At 41.9% G+C, this 12,328-nt stretch overlaps 2 protein-coding genes across 6 annotated transcripts in view; both read left to right on the top strand.

Annotated features, from left to right (window-relative positions):
- LOC120811856 (uncharacterized) overlaps positions 1-3,684 on the top strand; it is a 39,848-nt gene extending 36,164 nt beyond the window's left edge. The window contains exons 30-32 of the mRNA XM_078096877.1: positions 12-206; positions 471-548; positions 1,285-3,684. Coding sequence (XP_077953003.1) covers positions 12-206; positions 471-548; positions 1,285-1,472 — 461 coding nt within the window. The 3' untranslated portion in view covers positions 1,473-3,684. The remainder of the gene's footprint in view (positions 1-11; positions 207-470; positions 549-1,284) is intronic.
- A 2,561-nt stretch (positions 3,685-6,245) lies between these two features.
- LOC120811858 (C-C chemokine receptor type 3-like) lies at positions 6,246-10,610 on the top strand. 5 transcript variants are annotated; one of them, XM_078096873.1, is made up of 4 exons: positions 6,246-6,529; positions 6,738-6,928; positions 7,885-7,962; positions 9,745-10,610. In XM_078096873.1, the coding sequence occupies exons 1-4, from the start codon at positions 6,467-6,469 to the stop codon at positions 10,592-10,594; spliced, it is 1,182 nt and encodes a 393-aa protein (XP_077952999.1). In that variant the 5' UTR covers positions 6,246-6,466; the 3' UTR covers positions 10,595-10,610. The 5 variants fall into 5 exon arrangements, with proteins under 5 accessions (XP_077952999.1, XP_040023478.2, XP_077953002.1 ...); XM_078096876.1 differs by lacking the exon at positions 6,246-6,529 and adding an exon at positions 7,472-7,552 and having other exon boundaries at positions 6,789-6,928; XM_078096874.1 differs by lacking the exon at positions 6,246-6,529 and adding an exon at positions 7,472-7,552 and having other exon boundaries at positions 6,789-6,928; positions 7,771-7,962.
- The last annotated feature ends 1,718 nt before the right edge of the window (positions 10,611-12,328 follow it).

Here is a 12,328-nt window from a genome sequence, read left to right as displayed (position 1 = left end):
TCGCCCTGCAGATCAGCTCCCAGCACTGCTCCAGTCCTTGGCCCCTCCAGCTAGGTGTGAGCCCTGCCAGAGCGTGGAGGGACCTCCGGGAGAGCCAGGAGCACCAGGCACCAAAGGCTCCATGGGCCCTGCCGGCTACCCTGGCAGGAGGGGCACTCCAGGTTACCCCGGACATTCTGGAATGCAGGGTCCTGCAGGCCTAAAAGGTGATATAAATTTAGGGATAATCAACTCTGTCATTTCAATTCAATTTATTTTGTCCAGCTCAAAATCACAAATGACAAATTTTCCTGATGGGGATTTACAATCTGATGTATTCAAGCTGAATAAATACAGGTTATTAAACCAATGAACATCAGAAATGCTCTGAATGGAACATAAATGTTATGTTCCTGCATCTCTCAATCCAACAGCTCATCTATAGAAGTTCTGTTGCTAATGCAAAGCTATATAACATGTTATGTCCCCAGGTGATATGGGGCCAAGAGGGCTCAAAGGCATTAAAGGAGAAGGTTACCATGGACCTCCAGGACCACCTGGACATCCAGGTATGTAAAAAACTAATTTCCTGAAATGTCTTCACCCAGCGACAGTATATCAGCAACCCTTTCTGGCATCTGGCCTGCAAGAATGCGTCAGTGTCACGGTGGGGTTCACTTCATGTTATATTTTGTAGTTTTCTGCCACTTGTGTCCCCGGGTAACTTCACTTCCTGCCTTGTCCCGTTGTCCCCTGTGATTGTCTAATAGTTTCCACCTGTGTCCAATCACCTGCACCTCCCTTGTGTATTTAAGCCGTGTGTCTCCTGTGTCACTTGTCGCGTCATTGTCTTTTGCCACGCATGTCCTGTTCTTGTCTTTCGTCTTGGATCGCCGTAGTTTCTCGTCTGTGTGCTTTTGCCCCCGGTTCCTGTGTTTTTTGAGCTTTGACTATTAAAGTCTTTTGTTTTCTGCAAGTCTGCGTTTGAGTCCTGCCTTCCACCCCCCACCCTGACAGTCAGGGCTCTTTCTAGTGTTGCATTTCCAATTAGAAATGTGCAAAGACCCTGTTTGCAATAAAATAGTACTTTTAGTGACAGCTTAGTATAGGTGGGGGGAGAGAAATGTGAGGGAAAGCTGTATTTAAGCTTTGTAAGGTACACCGGCTGATTAATTCATGAATAGATGTAATTGATGATCTGCCATGTGCTATTTTTGGTTTGACTGAAAGATGAGCTAATTTAATAGAAAGTTCTTATCATAAATGAGGCAAAAATACAGCTGTGTTATAACTTCATTGCTTCAGGGATTCAAGGTCCTCGGGGATTCGATGGAATTGGCCATCCAGGAAACCAAGGCATTCCTGGAAAACCTGGAGCACAAGGAGATCCTGGTAAACGGGGCCAAGCAGGGCCTCCGGGGGTTTGTGATGTTTCAATATGTTATCAGACCTACAACCTCAGGGAACATTACAGCAAAGGACCCAACGTCTGATAACATAGCAGTGTGGGAAGGGCTCCTGTGAAACATTACCGAATCCCTGATGGACTGAGAGGCGCGTGACCGTTGGCTTCTCCATGACTGTGTGTGTGGAGAACATCTACACTGGAGGCAGAAATAGCCTCGATAGTCGACTTTAAGAAAAACAGGAAGGACATTGGTTCATGACTGGAATTCATGCTTAAAGGCGCTCAGCAGACTAGCCACCCAGCTTACTAAGATACCAAGCAACTTGGCTTGATACACTTTTAGACTGGCAAAGTAACAGTTTAGAGGGGGTGTTTTCAGTCAGAGGAGCAACAGTCACGTCACATTTCAATGCAACATGCGTGCACAGAAAACTGATGCATCACCTCAACAGAACTAAAGAAATATTAAACAAAGTAAACCGTATTAGATGAACGAAATAGCAAAGTTTGAATGCATTCCAGTCAAATAATCATGCTTTTCTGTGTGGGCACGTGTGGCAAACAAAGGGGCCTCTTAATTGAGACTCGACTGTGACTTTGTTGCTGTTGTTCTGTGCAGCGTGCTGACATATGATTGGTTGCCTGGATAAGCTTCCAAATGTTTATATCTATGATGAATTTCTCATTCCGTCCAGTTGCTGCTTTCCCTGCTTCTTTTTACTGTCTCATCATGTTTACCCTTGTGAAGTTGAACAGTAGACTGTGCAGGGCGATTCGGTAAAATGTATTTGATTCAATTCAGTTTGATCCAGAGTTCGTGGCCATGGTCACTGATGCTGAACACTATGTTCCTGATGAGAAATAAAACCGTAAAAAAGTACTACCTACTGACTTATCATATATTAATATCATAAAGTTGGTTTTGTGTGTTAGCTCCTTACGTTTTTTCTATGGATGATAATGAGATAGAAAAGAAAACCTTTTTTCTCTCACAGCTAGATTGGGTAACCCTCTGTAACTTTAGTTGGATTGTGGTAGCCTTTTTCTGTTGTACTTGCTTCTTGGTAAAGGACCCTGGAAGGCTAAATCCAGATTAAGCAACAATAACATGTAAAGGTGTCCCTCTCCCTGTGAGTGTGCAGAGAAACAACATGTTTGTATTTTACAGGGACTATTCTACTGTTTCTTACTATTGTTGTTTTTGCTGTGCGTTTCCCTTTTAAATGGTTGAAATATGATTTTAATGCGTGAAGATATCACACTAAACGTTTTTCCGTATTGCTTTCTCTTTACTTTCTTTTGCAAGCATTACAGCATGTAAATCTAAAGTGGTTTTACACAAATCACTTGACTTGAGTGATTTCCAGCAGCACATTGTTTGTCACATCCAAAAGTACTAAAAAAGATTGATGACTCTTCGATGATTTAATATTCCTGAAACTTTCCCACAGTGTAAAAACCCTGTTTGGCCATTCATGTCCTTTGCAGATCTTAAAAGGACAAAATTATATCCAGTGCAACATGTGCATTCAGTTATGAGCTATGTTGAGTACAAAGCTGTTTTTTGGCATCAAAGAGGTTCTGGATGAACCTGGTTGGACACTGTTAGCTGTGCGGTAGTCTAGCAGCCTGTGCAGAGTGTACCCTGCTTTCGCCCAATATCTAATTAGATCTGCGCCTGGTCAGGACGCTGACTACGCCGCTTCATTTTTATGGAAAATCTGCCCAAAAACTTGATAAGAAATACGAGGGTACGGTTGGGTAAACCACGGCTGTTGGTAGGGGAAATTACAGGGACCGCAGCGTCAGACTCGTGTGTTTCACACCCAACCACCTACTCTAACCTGAACATATGTGCAGTGCTACATCACTGTCAGGTAATCATGTAACTGTGCTTTCTGCTCCCGTGTCCAGTTGTTCACTGCAGAACATTCCATACTGTGTGATTCTCAAATTCATATGATGTCAAGGATTTGTCGTCTTTAGTTCTTTGACCCGAGTTTTACTCTCGAGTGTTTAATTTATTACTGAAGTTTTCAGTTGTGAATAAACTTCACGAGGAGACACTTGTTTGGATTATGTTGCCCTTCCCCTGTATTTGAAATGTATTGAAAAAGTAATTCCTAATCTTTTAAACATTAGGTCTAAAATACATAAATACTGTTAGCTGTGTGTGTGTAATATAAATATAAATATATAATATATATATATATATATATATAATCAATTTCTATGTAAAAAGTGTGTGGTTGTAAAATAATGTTATTTTGAAATAAACCTCAATTATATAACAGTGACATTTAGCTTATTCCTTATTTCTTTCCTGAAGTTTTACAAAACACTTGGTATGTCTTCTTTGTGTTCTTCATCATGAATTCTACTCTGTGTACTTCATGATCGTGTATCCCTTCTGTTTCACAAATGTTGACCCTGTTTGGCCCTCAACGTAGTCCCAGTTTTTAATGTTGACCCTCTATGAGATTGCGTTTGACACCACTGGTCTGAGCCTATTTTAATTAGACAAAAAGCAGATCCTTCAAGTCAGAGGTTCCCAAACTGTGGGTCGCAGTGGGCCGACGGGGGGCCGCGGCTTCATCACCAAGAGGGGGAGAGGGGGGGGGGGGTTGCTATGTTCCCTACTTCAATTCTTATATTTGAAGTAAATGTAATTTTTTTTCAGTTTGAAGCGATATGTACTTATTATTTGAATCAAGTTATTATAATGCAACTAATTTAAAACAAAGACGGAACGGCCCTTTTTTTTTTTTGACTGAAAAAGTTTGCTTTAATTTATTGTACAGAGATGCAAGTTGTGACTGTCACCTTTTTTGTTTCTCTTTTTTTTAAAAGACAAAAGTAGGGATTTCAAGTGATTTATTCATTTCAGTTGTTCCTGTGTCGAATTTTTCAATCTTCTAAGTTTGCATACTTGGGTAACATTACTGATAACTGTGTAACGGGGGGATGGGTGGTGCTGACGGTACGCCAAAGTCGTCCACACTGCGGTTGTGGGCCGCACTGGACGACCCCCGGACGCCCCGGCCGAAGTTTGAGGCCCCTGACATAAACGTCCATCAGAGACACCACTGAGCTGATGTGCAAGTGGTAACACTACTAAGTTAATAAACATCTTTAATAAACATTTATTTCACTGCTGTTATTTTAGCTAATGGTGTTAATTGACTTCCTCTTATTTTGGATTGCAACATTCATTTTAACCAAAAGTAAGAGTATTCAGGAATCCTTTGCAGAAGCCCTCACGTCAAAATGAGGTCCCTCAGCTAAATAAGTCTGTCTATATTTACTTAATGTCTATATTTAATTAAATTCAAAGGATGTTTATTCTAAACAAATCTGATTGAAGTCACAAATTGAATCAAATAAAATAGTATTTGATCAATTACATACGGAAAGAACGTTGCAAGAGGCTGAACCCAGTTAGCTATAAACTGAATCCCACTAGAGGTCTGGCAATATCCGGAAATTGTCCCGGACAATTGACAATTGTCTCAACCTGAAATATATCAGGCACCGTCGGTCCGTCAGTGACGTCGGCAGTGAAGCATATCTTCCCAAATCAAATGAAACAGGAAGAATATAACCATTTCTGGCTCCAGTTTTTCATAAGGCTTAACAGTCGACCAATGAGGGCTGTCTGGTCGTTCTAGAGGGAGAAACAAGCACTCCGAAAGGAGAGTTTCACAGAAAGAATGAGAGGTGCTGCAGGACAGCCAGCAAGGTATTCTTCCTGCATTAAAGTGTATAAACATGTTGTAACCATACATTAAGATCACAAATATGCTAAAAGTATTTTAGGTCCTGCCTCTTCTCTTGTGTAACTGAATCATCAGCAAATTTAACTGATTACTGAGTGTAACGACATATTACATTTTTTTTGGGGATTTTTACTTAATTCACAGGATCAGCAATCCTGTGCTCCTCCAGTTCTGTTGTTGTGTCTTTTGGCTGGATGCTTAACTTATTGCTCCCAAAGGCTGTGCCATCGGCGTGCGGATAGCCAAACCTTGCACGGTAGCCTCCATCATAGATGTATGATGGCTTTGAATGGTTAAGAGATGACATGAATGAATAAAGTGCTTTCACTGGAGAGCCACTATACTAGTACTAATGCAATTCACCAACTTTCCAAAACCTCTCTTAAAAAGCAGCAGTTCATCTAGTGGCCCTCACTAATCCTGTTTGTGGTTTTCATGGACAGGAAATCGAGGCGTAGTCGGGAGGAGGAGGGTCTACAGTTCGGGGGGCTGTGGATTTCAGCGGTGCTTTTTGCAGATGATGTGGTCCTGATGGCCCGGAAAAGGGAAGTTTGGGTTCCCCTGCTGGAGCTGTTTTACCCGCGACCCAACTCTGGATAAGTGGTTGAAGATAGATGGATGGATTTTACACCTTTCTGTGAGACTCTGTTGGGTTCTCAAGGTCCCAACCTTCTCAGGGGACAACTAATATTATCTTTGTCAAACTGACTTGATAAGTTTGTCTGCGTTCTCCTGCAGGAGTTTGCTACTTTATGGCTTTGAATCCTAATTCTCAGCACAAGAACATCATGATGCTCAGTGTAGCGGCGTTCCTTCGGTCACGAACATCATTAAGCCGCAATTAAGCTGCAGACACACAGAGTTTATTTTCTCGACACAAATGACAGGAGATCTTTAAATTCTTTTCGTGGTGTTTATTTCCGCACAAAAAGCATATTCCAACACACGATGGAAAAAGTGTGCACTAATCAGCTCATCTAGGTTGCACCTGCTGCAAACATGACGTCAATATAAGCAGGTAAAAAAAGGGGCCGTCATCTCAACATATATATGCAATATAATGTCCTCTATATAAGAAAGTCCAATTAAACAATATACACACTTCGGGCTCTTACACTCGGTACAGAAGTCTATGGAACGTTTGATGTACACAGATGATACTGCCCCGTCAGCTTTAGAGTCTTAACAGAGCGCTCCTGGGAAAAGACAGAGAGGGATTTGGAGTGAAGGCAGTACTTTCAGCCAATACCTCCCCCTTATTCACAGTCACACACTTCTGGCTGACTTATCACTTAAACTTACCATGAGTCACAGCTCAGGCGCTACAAGTCAACGAACAAGCAGAAGCTTCTCTTCTGGACAAGTGGTAAGTCAGCCCAGCTAAGTCCTCTTTCCCTTTAATGGCTGCCCTGTGTTTGTTGCATGTAATAACAGCATTATGTTCTAGCTTTGGTAATTTGTCCCTTTTATGCGTAGCTGTTATACGCATTTGATAAAGGATTAACTTTTGACTTATTTCATTCATACTGACAGCATCATACTGGGGATGTTTGAGACTACTTTTTTGTTGACAGATTTCCCCACCGACATTTAAGATGAAATTTTCAACACCTGATTATGACTATAGTGATTCCAACATGGAGCTGGTCCCACCGTGCAGTGTGGAGTCAGTCAACCTCCTGGGAGCTCAGCTATCTATCCTCTTCTACTTTATGTTTGTCTTCAGTGTTTTTGGCAATGGACTCGTCCTGCTCATCATCCATCGGTGAGTGGAGCAAAGCCTAAATTCAAAGACTGAGAACATAATTCAGAAGAAATTTGTTAAATAATACGTAAATGGTGGTTTGGATTACCTGTTTAAAGCCGTTACAGGTAGTAAGTGAAAACGTAAAACCCTGTTTTTTTGGGCCTGTAATCCGAAAATGGCATACCCATGATGAAAAGTGAAATGACTAACTAGTTTGTCTATCTAAACAATTTTCTTTCAGAATAAGGGTTAGGGTAAGTGATGTGTAAAAATCTGCTATTATGTTGGTGGTGAAGATATAGATGAATACGGCACACAAAAAAACATTGGAAAACGTGGAGACACCAGGCAAAATACACATCCTAGTTAGCCTAGTTTATGCTTCTGCGTTTTTAGAGCGACGCAGACGCAAGACCCCCTTGCGTGTCCCTTGCGTGCCTTTTCACACCTCCTTGCATGCTTGCGTGCCTCGACCCATTTTTCTAGGCTTGCGTCAAAAGCGACGCTTGCTACATCCGTAAACTACATCCTTTACGGAGTCTCACATTTCTGTTTTCATAGCACAATACCGCCATTATTAATTAACGAAGAATGTTTACGAGAAAACGGATCAGAGTGAAGAACTTTTGTCGGAAGAAATGCGTAAGTATGACCTCTTCTACAACCCGTCATTGTAGATGGCCTCAGATTCATGGAGGAAGATCTCCGCAAACGTCAGTTTGCCGGTCAAGGGGAACAAAGTTGTGAAAAAAAAAAAATACGGGACAAATGTGTCCGCGATGAAAAGGGAGGAGTGAAAATATGTTTTTTTTTCCAGCTCTGTGTCACAGTTTGGGTTTGTTTCCTATTCTATTTTGTAGTTTCCTGCCCCTTGTGTCCATGGGTTAACTTCACTTCCTGCCCTGTCCTGTCATCCCCTGTGATTGTCTGATTTTGTTTGGGTCCTGCCTCTCCCTACACACCGTCCTTGACAGAATGACGCAACCACATAAGGACTCAGCAGACCCATTGCCAGATTACGGACCAGACCATTTGGAGCCCATTTTGGCAGCGTAAGACAAACTTTGTGTTCGGTCCCACAAGCTATCAAAGAGCTTGTCTCGAGCCCCGGGACCTCCTCAACCCCAGGAGAAGGAGCCCTGGTAAGAGTAAACAGCGACCTCCCGTTCCAGTTTTTCCGCAGCGACCTCCGACTCCAGTCCCTGCTCCCCGACTCGCTCCATTGACTCCATTGTCCTCGGCTTCCCATGACCTGCAGCCGGCGCCTCTGAGCCCAGCTTCCTGTGATTTGCAGGCAGCGCCTCCGAGGCCGGCTTCTGTCCGCTCACCGGGCTGACCCCTGGAGGCTCCCCGGTCGCCTGATCTTCCTCCGGCCCACCCGCCGGTGTTCCTTGGGCTGCCCGACCCCCTGCTGCCGGCACCCCCGAGCCCGGCTCCCATCCGCCCACGGGGCCTACCCCGTATTTTGTAGTTTCCTGCCCCTTCTGTCCAACTTCACTTGTCCTGCCTTGTCCTGTCATCCCCTGTGATTGTCTGATTGTTTCCACCTGTGTCCAAGAACCTGCACCTCCCAGTGTATTTAAGCCCTGTGTGTCATGTGTCCTTTGTCGCGTCATTGAATGTTCAATCCTGAATGTCTTACGTTGAGTGTCTTGCCTGTTCCCGGTTCTCGTCTGCGGTTTGCCCTTTTTGGAATTTTTTGTGAAGCATCATAATGAGCACAGAATTAAAATTGTTGGAATTTGGTTCTGGCACTTTTTTGGGTTTTTTTAAGTAATTAAAAGCTTTTTAATCTCATTGGGTGAAGTTATGGACCATTTACCTGGCTTTGGGCTGCCATCCATTTGTCGATTTTGTCTTTTTTTTAAACTATGTTCTCAATTCTGGCCAATATTTGTTATTCATGATGGTAGTGTAGGCCTTAAAGTGATTTTCAAAAAATTATAGCACCACCTATTGGCATAGGGAAATGCAAATGTTTTACACTTTGATGTCCTACTCCTAGCCATTTAATCTGATAAGATTTATTTTCACAAATTTGAGGTTGAAGACTATGGTGATAATTCGCTTTAAATATAGTTTTTGAAAGACTGAAAAATGGTCACATGAAAGATCAAGCTAAAAAGTTAGGTCAGTGTCCTAGGTGACAAGTGCTGATGGGGAGTTTTTGCTCAAAAGAGGTAAAATGAAAATATTTGGACATATGTATAACGGGAAGACTTTAAAAAAGTATCCTGGAACTAGAATGAAAAAAGTCATAATTTTGTAGTCTGGTGAGTATATCTGGGGTCAGCATGTGGATGTCCTGGGTTCAAATCCCATACTAGAATTTTTTGTCCGTCTGTCGGGCACCCTCCCCCTTCGTCACGGAAGGGAAGGCTAAGGACCGTTCATCACGGCTCGCAGCTCTGATTTTTCTTAATTCTTCATTTTGAGGCAAGCCCATCTATGTATAGAGGTTTGTTCACATGTCGGACCCAAAATAATTGATGCAGGCTCCTGGCAAAATGCTCCTTTGGCAGATTTCTAACCACTAAATACATGGTCTGCAATACAGATAATACTAAAATGTGGTATAACTGTTTATTAATTCCACTTAGAAATTCTTCAGATTCAAAAATGTATATCATGTTGCTGTAGTTTAAACTGTTGTATCAATTTGACAAGTATCGGGTGATCATTGATACTATTTGAAGCCACCTCAAGTCAGTGTGAAACATCAGTTTCAAAAGTGCTTATGTGACCGTTTAAGCATGTAGTCTTTGCTTTTACTTAAGTTAAGTTACAAATTTTACTTAATTTTAGTTCAAACCTAAAAATTAACTCCTTTTTAGGTTTGAGAAGCTGACTACTGTGACCAACATCTTGCTGGTCAACCTGGTGATGTCCTCCTTGATCTTCATGAGCAGTCTCCCCTTCATGGGAGTCTACTTGCAGCTCTCTAACTGGATCTTCGGCAATGTCATGTGCAAGATTCATGGCACCGTGTACTATCTGGGCTCCTACAGCTCCGTCCTGTTTCTAACCCTTTTGACCTTCGATCGACACCTTGCAGTTGTTCACTCCCTGACCGCGTCGCGATTGAGAAGTCAAAGGTATGCGGCAGTATCCTGCGTGGTGGTGTGGTTGGTCAGCTGCCTGGCATGCATCAAGCCCATGATTCTACACAAGGCGTTTGTTGATTTCGAGAACACAACGTACTGTCAGGAGTATCCTAATGAAATACCTGGTATAGAAGGGAAGCTGCTGAGTGACTTTGGATTCTACATTCAGCTTATGTTTTTCTTGATCGTTCCTCTTGCTGTTACCATCTACTGCTATGTCAGGATTGCTATCACTGTCGTTTCATCCAAGATCGTCACCAAATTCAAGACAGTCAGATTGATATTTGTCATTGTACTGCTATTTTTCACATGCTGGACCCCATTTAACATTCTAATGCTGATGAATGATGAAGACGATGACTGTGAAACAAGGCAGAAAATGGATTATGCTCTTGAAGTCACTCGTGTCATGGCCTACGCTTACTTTTGTATCAGTCCCGTCTTTTACACATTTGTTGGGAAAAAGTTTCAGAAGTATTTCCGACAGTTGCTGGTAAAAACTTTCCCAGGGTTTAAGAGGGATGTTTCTGTCTGTCTTCAGAATAGGAGCAAGATGTCTACACAAAGCACTCAAAATTAGCTCTAGGAATCGGAAGCCTTTTGTTCTTAAGGACCTCTATGTGGCCAATATTAGGAATTTAAGCAAAAGAGCAACGTTAGATATTATAATATCTGATCATAACTATTGTTAGAATTATAGTTTGTGTTCTTAGATATTATTAGTATGTTATAAATAACTAATATGAACACATTTTATAAGGCCTTTAATTACTGTACACATGAAATCCAGCCATAATGTAATGTTCAGCCTGCTTGAAGGACGCTTAAACTTTCCGCTATGGATTTCTGCCATATTTTCTTCCAATGAAGGGTTTTAGCAAAAGAACGGATGAAGGAAAGCCCTGACAGGCAATTGTTCTGATTTCTCATCATAAAATGTTATGAACTGTGATGATTTAAGATATCTTATGTAGAGTGTATTAGCTATTGGATGAGGATTATATTATGTTATGTTTACATGTAGAAGCCGTAGGCCAAAGGTTTATTCATTGAATGTGTTGTAATGTAGAAATAACAAGGGACAGTCCGGAGAGATTTCTGGTTCGGTTCCAGATTGGGTGGAGAGAAATGTCACAAAAAAAACGTGGGAGGAGCTACGTTTGAATGTGCAGCCAATCACATCCGGCTGTGAAATGATGGACCCACCACTAGAGATTTGTTTACGTTGCGACACTTATTACGTTGCTTATGTTGTAGAAGATCATGTCATGATGTCTGTACATGCTACCCATAGCCAACCTCAAAGTGTACGCCCCTGCAGCATCTTGTGTTGGCACCGACTGCTAAATGGACTGTACTTGTATAGCACTTCAAGTCTTCTGACCACTCAAAGCGCTTTAACACTATATGATATCATTCACCCATTCACATCCATTCATACACTGATGACAGGAGAACCATACACAGTGACATCTGCCCATCAGTAACTACCTTTCACACACTGTAGTCACAGCTACAGGAGCAATGTTGGGTTAAGTGTCTTGCCCAAGGACACATCGACATGCGGGTTAGCCGGGCCTGGGATCAAACCGACAACCCTCTGATTGGAGGACGACCGTGCTTAACAGTCGCCCCTGTTCTCACCATGAATCTAGTCATTGGGGTCACCAGCTACACACCTGTCTCAAGAGTAAAGGAGGAATCATTGTTGTGCCATTGCCAAGCAGTATTTAATGTGCGCTGCCTCATATGTGAAAATACATTGCAGCTACATCGGGTACAGAGGGACCACATGGACAACTTTAAATGATCAGATCGAGCCGATTGTGTATATCCTGAAGGTTCCATTTACAATGGAGCTTATCAGGACCGAAAGTAAACTCATTTAACTGTACTAAATGTGCTTATGTGACGCTTTATCGTCCCTTTTGACCTGGAACCTACACATGTCTGCTTGTCACTATAATTGCTCTGATTATTTCATTTGAATGCAAATATTTTCCTGTATATTAATACGTTGAGAATCAATCATGTCCTTTGTTAAACAGTTTTTGAATTTTGTAAAAACTTTCATTCATGTCTATTCAATTGTTGGCTTACAGTATGAGGCAAATTTTTAGATGGAAAAGGAGTCAAACTGTGTTGGTTGTTTTTTCTTTGAGTTGGCTCCTGCAATAAGCGGAGCAAATCCGTGGTGTTTGATTAAATTAAACCTTTGAAATAATAGACTACATGTTTCTGTTTTTAGCATAACGTCAACTTCTTTATTGAGGACACACATTTTAGAAAACACAGTGACTAAAGGGCTGTAGTA

The sequence above is a fragment of the Gasterosteus aculeatus genome, chromosome 21 (assembly GCF_964276395.1).
Source record: "Gasterosteus aculeatus chromosome 21, fGasAcu3.hap1.1, whole genome shotgun sequence".
NCBI classification, from domain to species: Eukaryota; Metazoa; Chordata; class Actinopteri; order Perciformes; family Gasterosteidae; genus Gasterosteus; species Gasterosteus aculeatus.
This window is presented reverse-complemented; position numbering and strand designations above follow the sequence as displayed.